This window comes from Oryx dammah, unplaced genomic scaffold (assembly GCF_014754425.2).
Source record: "Oryx dammah isolate SB20612 unplaced genomic scaffold, SCBI_Odam_1.1 HiC_scaffold_3, whole genome shotgun sequence".
Taxonomy (NCBI): domain Eukaryota; kingdom Metazoa; phylum Chordata; class Mammalia; order Artiodactyla; family Bovidae; genus Oryx; species Oryx dammah.
Window position 1 is genome coordinate 56462452 of NW_024070187.1, and position 12773 is coordinate 56475224.

Genomic DNA, 12773 nt, shown 5'->3' on the forward strand with positions numbered 1-12773 from the left:
CTGCTTTTAAGTCAACAGTTAAAGATGGATCTAGTGTTCTGCAACTTTTTCTCATGACTGCTCCACCTAGAAGCTTTTTTTTTTTTTTGACATTTTTTCCTAATTCATCCTCCCATAAAACTATAATCTGAAGATAATTGTTTATGTATTATATGCATATCTGTGTTTTACATATAAAATGGTGAGGGATTTTTTTGCCCCCACAATCCAATATTATCCCCTTCACAACTGTTGCAAATGTATAGGATTTTTGAAGAAATACCAATGGAACACTTCATCATTTTCAAAAAGAAATAATTTCTTTGCCTTTCATGACTATCTGTGAAAATGCACAAAAACATTTCCAAATACAAGTTTTGATATAAAAAGACTCTTATCATTACAGAAAAAAGCACTGAAATGGATCAGTAGTGTCTTCTCCCACAGGACAAAAAAAGGCATGTTACCCCTCTAAGTCAAATTTAAATATAATTTAATCATTTCCCTTGAACTAATACTAAGAATTCCAAAAAACATTTTCTTTCAGATAAAGTGTTTAGGGAATACACAATAATTTGCCAGTTGACATTTATGTTATGCCATCTTTTACTAAACTTCAAAACTGTTAACAAAATGGGGGGGGAAATAACAACCAAAGAAAGAAATGGAAACAAAGATAACACTAATAGCATTCACTTATAAAGATGAGCTTTTCAAAAAGTTTATATAGTTACCTGAGAAAATTTATCACCTGCAAAATGATGACCGCTGTTAGAAACATCAAATTACAAAATGCTCCCAGGAAGATAATTAAAATATATTAAAAGCATTACTTTAGGCTTGCGTTGTTTCTCATATATTCATGTATCCCTGTACTTCACCCTTATTTCTTAGAAACAATAGTACACAACCCCTTTGTTTGCTATGAGCAATGATTTAAGAGTAGGCTCAAGTTTTTATGCAAATAACATGCATACTCATGTAGGACCAACACGTGCACACAGGCACTCATGTAGACCCTTGTCTCTAGGCTATCACCCAGTCTATACCAGGGAGTAAATCTCAGTGAACTATCCCTTGTGAACCTTTTTGGTTTCCTGTGATGAGAAAACCCTAACATAACACCACCATTAGCACATAAACACATGCTTAAATTTGGTTATAAAATTACTATAAAAGAGCAAAACCCAATTAAATTCTATTAAATATACATCTCCTTGTGATTACTCATAACTCCAATAAGCTCCAAGAGACGGTTTCCCCTACACCTTTTTAAAAAAACTTTATTTATTTGGTTGCATCGGGATCTTTGTTTCATCTTGTGGGAATCTTTCTTTATGGTGCACAGGCTCAGTAGTTGTAGCACACAGGCTTGGTTGCTCCACAGCATGAGGGATCTTAGCTTCCTGACCAGGGATCGAACGTGTATTCTCCCCATTGCAAGGCTAATTCTTAACCACTGGACCACCAGGGAATTCCCCTCCCCTACACTTGTCCATATTCTGTCCAACTATACTTCCTTTCATGGATGTCCAAAGGATAGGAGGAGTCAGTTACAGGGCAAGCAAAACCTGTCAAGAACAGGGGAAATTTTCTAGTGGGCAGTCATTTCCAAATACTGCTTCCTCTCTTCTTTCCTGAACTTCTGCCTGATAATATGCATAGAGTAATCACAATCAGCCCTGTTTTCTCTCCCACCATTATTCTCTTTAAAGTTTTCCCTTACATTCAAGGCAAGATCCTGGTATGTGCCAGCCACTGTCAAAAAGCTTTGTAGACCTTCCATGTTGGATTCACTCTAATAGCAGGCAGAATTATCATCCCCATTTTACAGACAGACACTGAGGCCTAAAGACTGTAACTGACTGTTCAGAATCCCACAGCTAGAAACAGACCTAGATACAAAAACCTGGTCTATCTGACTCTAGGGTGGGTGCATTTCACCCCAACCAACTCCTCCCTACTTCTGAGTCTCCATCCAAATCATGATGGTTTAACAGTTCACAGGATGTTTGCATACTCATTATAGCAAGTTTCAGAGATCTACTCAGTGATGATGGTAGTTTATGAAAAAATGCTTTTAGCCATCACACAGATTGAGTGCCAAGATAAGAATTTCACCAAGGGACCCCTCTCTTCTGCCCAGTGTAAATAACTATAATCAGGGGTGCTTGGACAGTAATCACAATACTGACAGGTGCTGCTATTTTCAGACAGTGTCTGGCCCTGGTAGAGAAGCCCAGCTGGAGAGTTGCAGGTACTTTCCAAACTTCCACAGTGATCACCCAAATGCTCTTCAGTCCTGCTCTGTTTAGAAAGGATTACAGACTAGTGGGAAAATAATCAATGTGCAGCTTAGCCCATAAATTCATCCTACAAGAGATATTTGTCTAAACAAAATGTGATCTGCAACATCCAAGACATGATAGGTTTAAACCATAAATAAGAATGTCACCATGAGTACTGGTGAAGTATTACCCCCTTAGCTAAATTAAAAATGCAAAGCAGAAGATGAGTCATATATCAGGACTGAAAGTGTTTTAAAATATGTAAATATAGGCAAAGAAAATCTAAATAAACATGGGAAAAGGGTAATGGTTTGTACTCAACTTTATTCATTTTTTCTTCAATGTTTAAAGAAAAATTATGTTATAGTGTGTTATTTTAAAAAAACAGAAAGTTAATTAACCTCAACATGGAGATCTAAATGGATATTAAGTTCAGAGTCTGTTAATGACAAAGAAAAGAAAAATACATTTTGTTCTACAGAGAATTTAAGTCTCCAAGGCAAACTAATAAAACTAGGTTATAAACTGGTAAAAGACCCAGTACCTATTTAATCCTCCAGCTGTGGTTTTGGCACAGGCTGGAAGCTAGAGAGGTCATTGTGTGTGAGTACCCAATGAAATCAGCTGTCTCCTGGTGGCCAAGGAGAACCAAGGCCACACAAGGATGAGGTCACAGGAGAAATCATAGACGGACAGAAGAAGGTGCTTACAGGGAGAAGAGTGAAGGATAAGAAAGGCAGAAGGCAAAGAACTGGGGAGCAGAGGAGAAAGAATGAAATCAGTGCTTTGATTACTCCACTGGTAATCAAGGCAGCAGAAAGTAAAAAGCTACTTTCCAAAAGGAAAAGGACATAATTAAAAAAGAAAAGAGGAGTCCTAGAGTCTGTGAGCGTGGGAGTGAAGAAATTATATAGTCTGCTTCCTTCAGGGACCCACAGGTTTCACCTCGGCTGTAATAGGAGAAAGGAGCCCACTGCTGGCACCATCCTGCCACAGGCCAGCTTGATGACCTTAGGCGACTTTCTTACCCTCTGGGCCTCTGTTTCCTCATCTGCAAAATGGGATGGTAACAAGGCTGACTTCATAAGGTGGTTTGGATAATTTAATGCATTAATATTTAGAGTTCTATAAAATGCCCCAGCTGTTTATGTTATCTCTTTGAAAGGAGGAAGTTTATCGTTCATCCTTCCGGACACCAGGAAGAAGCAGTGACAGTACACAAGTATGGACTCTGATATCAGAGGCTGGAGTTCAAATCTCAACTCTGCTAATTGCAGCAGGGTGACACTGGTAAGTTAGTTATGTGCTGTGGACCTCGGTTTCTCAACAATAAATTAGAAATGATATATCTGAATCATAGGCGTCCCAGAAAACGCTTAGAACAGGCCTGGCAGTTAGCAAGCATTCAGAGCCAAACATGAAGTTATACAGGAGAACTTCAGCCCCCAGCAAAGTGTTCACAGCTGACATCTCACATCACTCACCTCTCAGTAACCCCTCGTGCAGCACTCACTCACTCAGCAGCTGCTTCAGCTCTCAGAAGCCCAGGTCCCACAGGTCTCCAAGCTTCCCAAAGCCATGAAGGCGTTTTCTTTTTTTCTTTTTCCACCCCCCCAGCATTTTTTTTTTTGTATTGGAGTGAGTGATAATCACTCAGTCTTGTCCGACTCCGCAACGTCATGGACTGTAGCGCACCAGGCTCCTCTGTACATGGAATGCTCCAGGCAAGAATACTGGAATGGGTTGTCATTTCCTTCTCCAGGGGATCTTTCTGACCCAGGGATCGAACCCAGGTGTCCTGCATCGCAGGCAGATTCTTTACCATCTGAGCCACCAGGGAAGCTGTATTGGAGAATAGCTCTTTAACCAAGTTGTGATGGTTTCATGCGGAGAGCAAAGGGACTCAACCACACATATACATGTACATGAAGGCAGTTTCAACTGTGCAAGACCCAGGAGAAATGAAGGGCCATCCACACCTTACTCGGGGCACTTCTGCAACCACTGGAGCTTTTATGCCAAGAACAAATTTGTGCACTTCTTATGCAAATTAAAATCCACTTCTTTATGCAAAAGAAATATGCACCACTGAGTCCTCAAGAATAGCATCACCAAATACTGCTCCCTGAAGGAAAAGTGAAAAAAAGTGAAAGGGAAAGTCGCTCAGTCGTGTCCGACTCTGTGACCCCATGGACTATACAGTTCATGGAATTCTCTAGGCCAGAATACTGGAGTAGGTAGCCTTTCCCTTCTCCAGGGGATCTTCCCAACCCAGGGATCAAACCCAGGTCTCCTGCATTGCAGGCGGATTCTTTACCAGCGGAGCCACGAGGTCTGTTTTATAAAACAGATATCGAATCCAACTGATCACTGTCATTTTTGTTATTTGAAACGTCATCTTATTAAGTTAGATCACCTGGTTTTCAATCCTGGAGAAACTGAAAGTGACCAACTAGAAGAGAGGCGAGGCAATGCTTTATAGATGAAAGAGGCCCATGTAGGGCGGCACTACTCCCTAACCATGTGACCAACCAGTTGAGGTCTTCCTTTCTTCATCTGTAAAATGGGTATAATAATAGCAACTCCAGAGGAACAGTGTGAGGATTAAATGATATTATGCACATGAAGCACCTAGATCAATGCCAAATATGTAAAGTCCACTCCAAAGAAAAACGAAAAGTATGCTGAACCATATGAAGCTGCTGCTTCTCTAGGTCAGAGGCACTGACTGCAGCCTGGGCCAGGCAGGTGCTCTGGTTAATAGTGAGGCTATGGGGACAAAGGATCCCAGGGAGGGGCTTGGAACAGAAGGCAAGTATTTACTGAGCAGTATGGAGGTATTTCAACTTTCAGAGGGCTCAGCTGTGTCAGTGCATGCTGCCTGAGACAGTTGTTTACCAGGGCCCAGAGAGAGCCCAAGGAAAACATTTTGTCTTACATTCTCATAAGAATTCAAAGCATAGGGCTATTGGATATGTTGGCTGAAAAAACTGTGACCTAAAAGTTATGTGCAACCTAAAAGTTGAAAGTTATGTTTTATTCAGTAGACAAATCTGAGGACTCCAGCTCAGGAGACAAGACTCTCAAATAACTCTGAGAGACTGCTATGGAGAGACAAAGGAGGGAGCCAAGATAATACAAGAATTTTTGCAATAAAGATCAGGTAGTCAGAATGTCAAACTGTTACTGTTAATAAAAGAAAACCAGACATCCTAAGTCAAGGAATTCAGCGCTTTTCCATGTATGGGAAGATGTAAGAGTCTGGGCTCACTGAAATCATTCCTTTGATGTGCACCTCAGCTATCTGGGGCCGGCATCCAGTGTTCACATCCTGAGTTTCCTCAGGACTCACAGTCAGGGAGAGGCTGCAGTCTGATGGCTGCTAGATGGCAGGTATTCTCTCCTTGGGTTCCCTCAGCGTTCAGCACTGCGGCGCTGTAATGGATGGCTTGATGGCTATGACTTTCTTTGTTTACTGATATGAGAGGTGGCATTTTTAGTTCACAGGTATGTGGGCAGGAGTGCCACACGCCTCAAAAGTCACTTGGGGTGTGGTATCTTGTGGAGACAATCACCAGTGCTTCAGAAAAATGACCCTGATTTATCTAATCAGGATTAAACTAATTCTCCATTTAAGAAGACAGGGGTTTAGGATACATTTCAGAATGGAAAAAAATGCTTAAAGTCATTAAAGCTTGGTGGTAGTGGTTTAGTCGCTAAGTCATGTCCAACTTTGTGACCCTTTGGACTGAGCCCGCCAGGCTCCTCTGTCCATGGGATTTCCCAGGCAAGAATACTGGAGTGGCTTGCCATTTCCTTCTCCAGGGGATCTTCCCCACCCAGGGACTGAACCTGGGTCTCCTGTATTACAGGCGGATTCTTTACTAACTGAGCCACCAGAGAAGCCTAGACCTTTTAAAAGCTTTAACACTTAAAAACAGAGCATAGAATAGGTGAACTCATAGAGGCAGAAAGCAGAGGAAGGGTTGGCCAGAGGCTGGAGGGGAAAAGGGTGGAGAATGGGGAGTGACTGCTCAGTGTGTTCAGAGTTTGGGAAGATGAAAAGATTCTGAAACTAGATACTGGTGATCTTTGCACACTATTGTGAACATGTGTGTGTGAGTGTGTGTGCTCAGTCACGTCCGACTCTTGGCGGCCCCATGGACTGTAGCCCGCCAGGCTCCTCTGTCCATGGGATTTCCCAGGCAAGAATGCTGGAGTAGGCTGCCATTTCCTTCTCCATTGCGACTGTACTTAATGCCAGTGAACTGTACATTTTTTAATGGGTAGAACAGCAAATTCTATGTTTAGTGTATTCTACCACAGTATTTTTAAAAGCAGAAAAAAAGATAATATTTGAGTGCTTATTATACCAAGCAGCTTCTGTGCAATATGTCACAATAATACCATGTGGTAAATATTATTTTAGAGGAAGAAACTGAGGCTCATGAGGTAATATGACTTTCCCCCAAATCAAGGCGATGCCAGGATTAAAAGGTAAGCCTCCAGGGCTGACTTGGCAACACTCAGACCCACTGACTCAGAAAACTCATGAAACTCTCCTGATAGGATAATGCTGGAAGCTGGGCTATTTGTGAGCTTAGGTGGAAGGTGCTACCAGTAACTTCAGAAACGTTGACAGGAGAATCCATACAAACTCTCTGAAGCAGGTTTTTAATAAAACATGTGAGTCATGACTTGTGCTGGACACTAAAACAGCCATACCTTCGTTTTTCATGATGTACTGGACAATCTGCCCAACAGTGTCACTATTTTCGTTTACGCTGTCGTTCAACTCTGAAAGAGAAAGGGGAGGAGAGGACAGGTTACAGTTGCTCACCTGCGTGAGGTCAAAGAGACGTGCAGTCTCAGAGCCCAAGACTTCTCTGAACAGTCTCCAGAAAGCTCAGCTGATGACCCACGGTGATAAGAATTCTGCTTTCTTTTAACACACCTTTCTCTTAGCACACTCTTAGCACACCTGACTGAAAGCAACCAGCAACTTTCTCAGCAGAACAGGTGCAAACTGCCCATCAATATCTTCTCGAGCCCAGACACATGCTTAATTTCCAAGATGTCTTTATCAGTCCTTACAACTATTACTCCTCTCTCATCATTTTGTTAAACTCAAAGGGGAAATGGAAAGAAGAAAGATAATTAAAATAAAAATTTCTTGGATTTTATTTTCATTGTAGATATACCATATACAGAGTATTAATTTATTTCTTAAATTGGGTAATTATTCATCTCTGTCTTCACAATACTTTGAAATATACTTCCAAATGATCTAAATGTTGGCCACGGTTAATTACCTACAAACTCGGTTTACTTTGAGAGACTCTGTACATGGGATAGTCTTTAGGGAAAAAAAAAAAAGTCAAACCTTCAGTCTGAAACTGATCCTTATCATTTTTCACTTCCATAACACAAGAAAGAAGAAGGAGAGTTGACCTAGAAATCATGGTGTGGTATCTTACCCATGTAATCTGGAAAAGCATCTTCTCCACCCAAGCCACTCCCTCCCCGTGAACACGCACGTCCAGTTAGACAGTGCACATGCTGACCACTAAGCCAACCTACACAGCGTCTGCAGAGGATGAGAGAGAAAGGTCCCGCTTTCTGTTGACAAACATTCAGCCTCGGTTTGCTCATAAACGCACACGTGACTCATCGTGCAACTGTGCTCACTCCCTGCTGCAAAGGTCAGTGGGGGTGGGAAAAACCAACAGGCCAGCAAGCTGGCAAGGAATGAAGAAGCTCCCCAACTCTGCCCTTGATCCCACTTGAAGGGTGACCTATCCCAAATGTCACATTTCTGCAAAAACCGCCCTTTGAGGTCTGAAAAGGATAAGGAGAGTTACCGACTATTCCCCAAGGCCCAAAAGGATGGTTGAAAAGTACATCTGTGGTGAATACAGGACTTCATCTCTCAGGGTTTTCAAATACAATCCAGCAGCTCCATGTGAGGAGGAAATGCTGAGACACTCTGAGGTCAATACAAAGGTACCAGCTCTTGTCACCTTTTCACTGCACTGTTCACACAACCATTTACTTAATAAACATAAACTCCAACCTCATATTAGGTTGGTGCAACAGTAATTACAGTTTTGGACCCTGATTTTAAATCATTATAACTAGGCTCAAACACATCTTTAGTAATCAAAATAGGAGCCATTACACTCAAAATATTTTTGCCAAAGAGAAATAAGCTTGTTTATTCTTCTACCATAAAAATGCGTGCTTCGGGATTTGATGAACTCTTGGAAAGTATTTTCTACCTCCTGTTGGTTGTGAAAGCATTTTCATTTTCTCTGCAAAAAGTTGTCAAGATGCTTGAAGGAGCAGTAGTTAGTTGGCTACTTGGCACTATGGCAGATGAGACAAACTTTATAGCCCAATTTGTTCAACTTTTGAAGTGCTGGTTGTGCAACGTGCAATCGGGTGTTGTTGTGTGTTTTTTGTTGACCAATGTCAGCTGCACGCATCAGTTTTCCGTGCATTGCATCAATTTTCTGAGAATACTTCTCAGATGTAATAGTTTTTCTAGGATTCAGAAAGCTACAGTGGATCAGACAGACAGAAGACCATGTGACCATGACCTTTTTGGGGGGCAAGTTTGGCTTTGGGAAGTGCTTTGGAGCGTCTTCTCCATTCAAACACTGAGCTGGTTGTTTCTGGTTGTTGTATGAAATCCACTTTTCATCGCATGTCACAATCTGATCAAGAAATGGTTTGTCGTTGTTGCATAGAATAAGAGAGGACGACACTTCAAAATGACAGGTTTTGGGGTTTTTTTTTTTTTGCGGTCAGCTCATGAGGCCCCCCCCTTATCGAGCTTTTTCACCTTTCCAATTTGCTCACCAAACGACATAGAATGGTCAACATGAGTTCTTCAGCAACTTCTCCTGTAGTTGTAAGAGAATCAGCTTCAAAGATCTTCTCATTTGGTTGCTGTCCACTTCAGATGGCTGGCCACCGCGCTCCTCATCTTCAAGGCTCTCGTCGCCTTTGCAAAATTTCTTGAACCGCCACCGCACTGTGCGTGCATTAGCAGTTCCTGGGCCAAATGCGTTGTTGCTGTGTCAAGTTGTCTCTGCTGCTTTCTGACCCATTTTGAACTCAAATAAGAAAATTTTCTGTCTAACATCATTTCCATAGTCTAAAATACATACAAAATAAGCAGCAAGGAATAATTCATTAGCAAAAAACATAAAACATACACATGAAAATGATGTATAACATAACCATGTTGAAGAAAGTATTCTAATATCAAATGGCAAAGTTCAACAATGCAAAACCACAATTACTTTTGCACAGCTGAATAGATTTTTAAAGATTAACTCCACAAGCAAAAGTAGCAGCACTAAAACGGCGAGACCTATTCAGTTTTTCTATTGTGCTTATTAGAATCTAATTCAACAGCAACAGTAAGGGTTACTATATGAAAAAGTGAAAGTTGCTTAGTCGTGTCTGACTCTTTGTGATCCTATGGACTGTAGTCCGACAGGCTCCTCTGTCCATGGGATTTCCCAGGCAAGAATATTGGAGTGTGTAGCCACGCCCTTCTCCAGGGGATCTTCCCGACGGGATCCAACCCCAGTCTTCTGTGTCTACCAGCACTGCAGGTGGATGCTTTACCCTCTGAGCCAGGGAAGCCCAAGGGTTAATATATACTGAGTGCCACTTGTGACAAACACCAAATGTATCTTCTCTCTAATTTCACAACACTGTTACAAGGTGAAGATTATTGTCCTCATTTAAATTAAAATTTTAATTAAATTAATAAAATTAAATTTATGTTAAATTAAACATAGCGGTGATTTAGAGCATATTAACTTGCCCAAGGCCACAAGGTAAATAAGAGTAAACGACTTCATAGTTATTTAATAAATGAAAGCAACGTTTCTAACTCTAGGTGTGGTTCCTATAATGTTTACAAGGATGCTACACCATAGCATTTGCCTCTAAGATGGATCATTTTGTAAAAGTGCTGGTGAGGGTGTAGAGAAAGGGGAACACTTGTGCACAGTTGGTGGAAATGTAAATTGGAACTGCCTCTATGGAAAACAATATGGATGTTCCTCAAAAAATTAAAAATAGACCTATCATATGATCCAGCAATTCCATTTCTGGGTATATACCCAAAGGAAATGAAAACAGGAAGTGAAAGTGGAAAGATATATGCACTCCTGTGTTTACTGCAGAATTATTCAAACTAGCCAAGATATGGAAACATCCTAACGTCCATCAAGGAATGAATGGATAAAGAAGATCCACTGATCAAGTAGTCAATGAGAAGAAATAGATGTTTTTCTGGAATTCTCTTTTGCTATGATCCAACAGATGTTGGCAATTTGATCACTGGTTCCTCTGCCTTTTCTGTACTATAATTATCAAACTTACAGAGAGACTAGAACTGAATGATTCCTGCCCTAAAAACAACTGACAATTATGTGATAGAGGTGTTAAACATCACTACAATGACAATCATATTACAATATATAAATGCACCAAAATAATGTGTTGTACACTTTAAATTTACATAATGTTATTACATCAAATATATTTTGATGAAAAAAGATGGATCACTTGCTTTACAGAGACAGAAAACATACATGACTCATTTCTTATTAAAAAATTGTCTGCACTCACATTCCCACAAAAAAAAAAATAATCCAGATTCTTACCTATCTTTTCAACCTTTTCTCCTTCAACGTCTTGCTCAGCTTCTGTTGTACATCGATAGCCTTTCTTCTTAAGCAGGTGGCAAATGAGGACGCCAAAGAGACCCATGACGAAGAAGACAGGGACAAGGGCATACGCGATGTATTCCGGGTGTCCATTCCCAGTGTTGTTCGTGGGCGAGGGCGTCGTCTCGGTTTTGGAGGATAACGGGTGGCTGCCACTATGATCTGAGGAAGAAACATACACAGCCGCATCAGATGTCTACCGGAGACAAGGAACATCTGACAACCTTGGGTAATGTTCCTGTTAAATGGGAGTCTGTTTCCAAAACCACAGGCCAGGCAGAGGCTGGCGGGTCCGGCAGGACAGGCACATGGGCTTGAGTTCCTTTCCTGACCCTGCTACTCATACTCTGGGCCCCCTTGGGGTAATTTTTTTTTCTCTTAAGCTCTCCAAGCCAGCCTCTGCTTCTTCATCTGTGAGATTATCTATACAGCGTGGAGTGAATGCACAGTTTCAGCAAAGGGTCCACACAGTACACACACCATCACTAGGTGGTATCATAGCAGAGTCCTTAGCGGTTAAAAGCACAGACTCAGGAGACTTGGGGTCAAGTCCCAGCTCCACCACTTTGCAGCTGTGTGACTCTGGACAATGACTTAATCTCCATGCCTTGGTTTCTTATGAACAGACTTACTAATAGTAGCCAACCCACCCCTCGAGGCTTGTTATGAAGATGAAATAAATGAATACACATAAATCATCTAGAACCATTTCTACAACAAAGCAAATGCTTAACTTCATGGCAGGCATCGTTTTAGGCATTTGTGACTTACCACTGAGCAAAACAAAGACCCTTGTCCTCATGGAGCATGTGTCCCAGAAAAATTTAGTAAACTGACTGATCTAATGCATGAAAAAAGACAAATCCAGGACGCATCAGGTTTTGGCCTAGGAGCACATATATAAAAATGGAAGCACGTGCATCTGTGTATTTGCTTACCACCCCAAATTATCATTTATGGCATGACTGTTATATGAAAAGCACCAGCTGGGAGCTGCATAGAGAGTGGAAAACAGGAGAGCATGACCAGTGCCAACTTGGAGCCTGTAGGGTAGCGCTGGAAACAGGCACTAAACAAGTGAACCCCTGGGCAGGCATGAGAGACTGGGGGAAGGTATGCATGGGGCACTAAAAGAGATAGGAACCGTGGGGACCTATTTTACAACTTCAGAAATAGTGCAGCTGGGCAGCGGGCATCTACGGGGGAGAAGGAGCCGTTTGCTTCTGGACAAGTCAGAGTTCCACATGGACTTACACCAGAAGCAGCGGGATATCTGGGCCCACAAGTGTGCCAGGATATACACGGAACTGAGTCGCCTCCATGAAGGAGTGAGAGGGAGAAACAGTGAGCCCAGCTCGTACAATCATAAGATTCTGTGAGTTAAGATAATGGAGAGAGTCGACTGTGTGGAAAATCAGCCAAGTGTCAATTCACACACGCAAGATGAAAAGGGAGTTACCACACAAAGGAGGGGGTCAGGAAGGATGAGGACTAAAGGAAAATGTGGGGTTTGACTGAAAGGCAGTCTCGTTATTTGGGGTACTCAGATTCTGAAGTGATACCATGAGGTTTTCTGCATCACAGAGATTTACACATATTGCTGAAGAAACCCAGAAACTGGGAATCTAGATGCATTTAACTATAAACTCTCTCAAGAGTATTTTGGTGGGGGAAAAAAAAAAAACAACTGTATTGTAATGATCACATGAGGACAAATACCAGGTGTGAAATGACCACATTTCATCACTGCAGCAAA

General features: G+C 41.6%; 1 protein-coding gene across 1 annotated transcript in view; it reads right to left on the reverse strand.

Annotated features, from left to right (window-relative positions):
• Positions 1 to 12773, reverse strand: part of RELL1 (RELT like 1) — a 74323-nt gene that overhangs the window by 24349 nt on the left and 37201 nt on the right. Inside the window, exons 2-3 of the mRNA XM_040238000.1 lie at positions 10955 to 11179; positions 6993 to 7064 (exon numbers count right to left, since the gene is read on the reverse strand). Of these exons, the coding sequence (XP_040093934.1) occupies positions 6993 to 7064; positions 10955 to 11179 (297 nt within the window). The remainder of the gene's footprint in view (positions 1 to 6992; positions 7065 to 10954; positions 11180 to 12773) is intronic.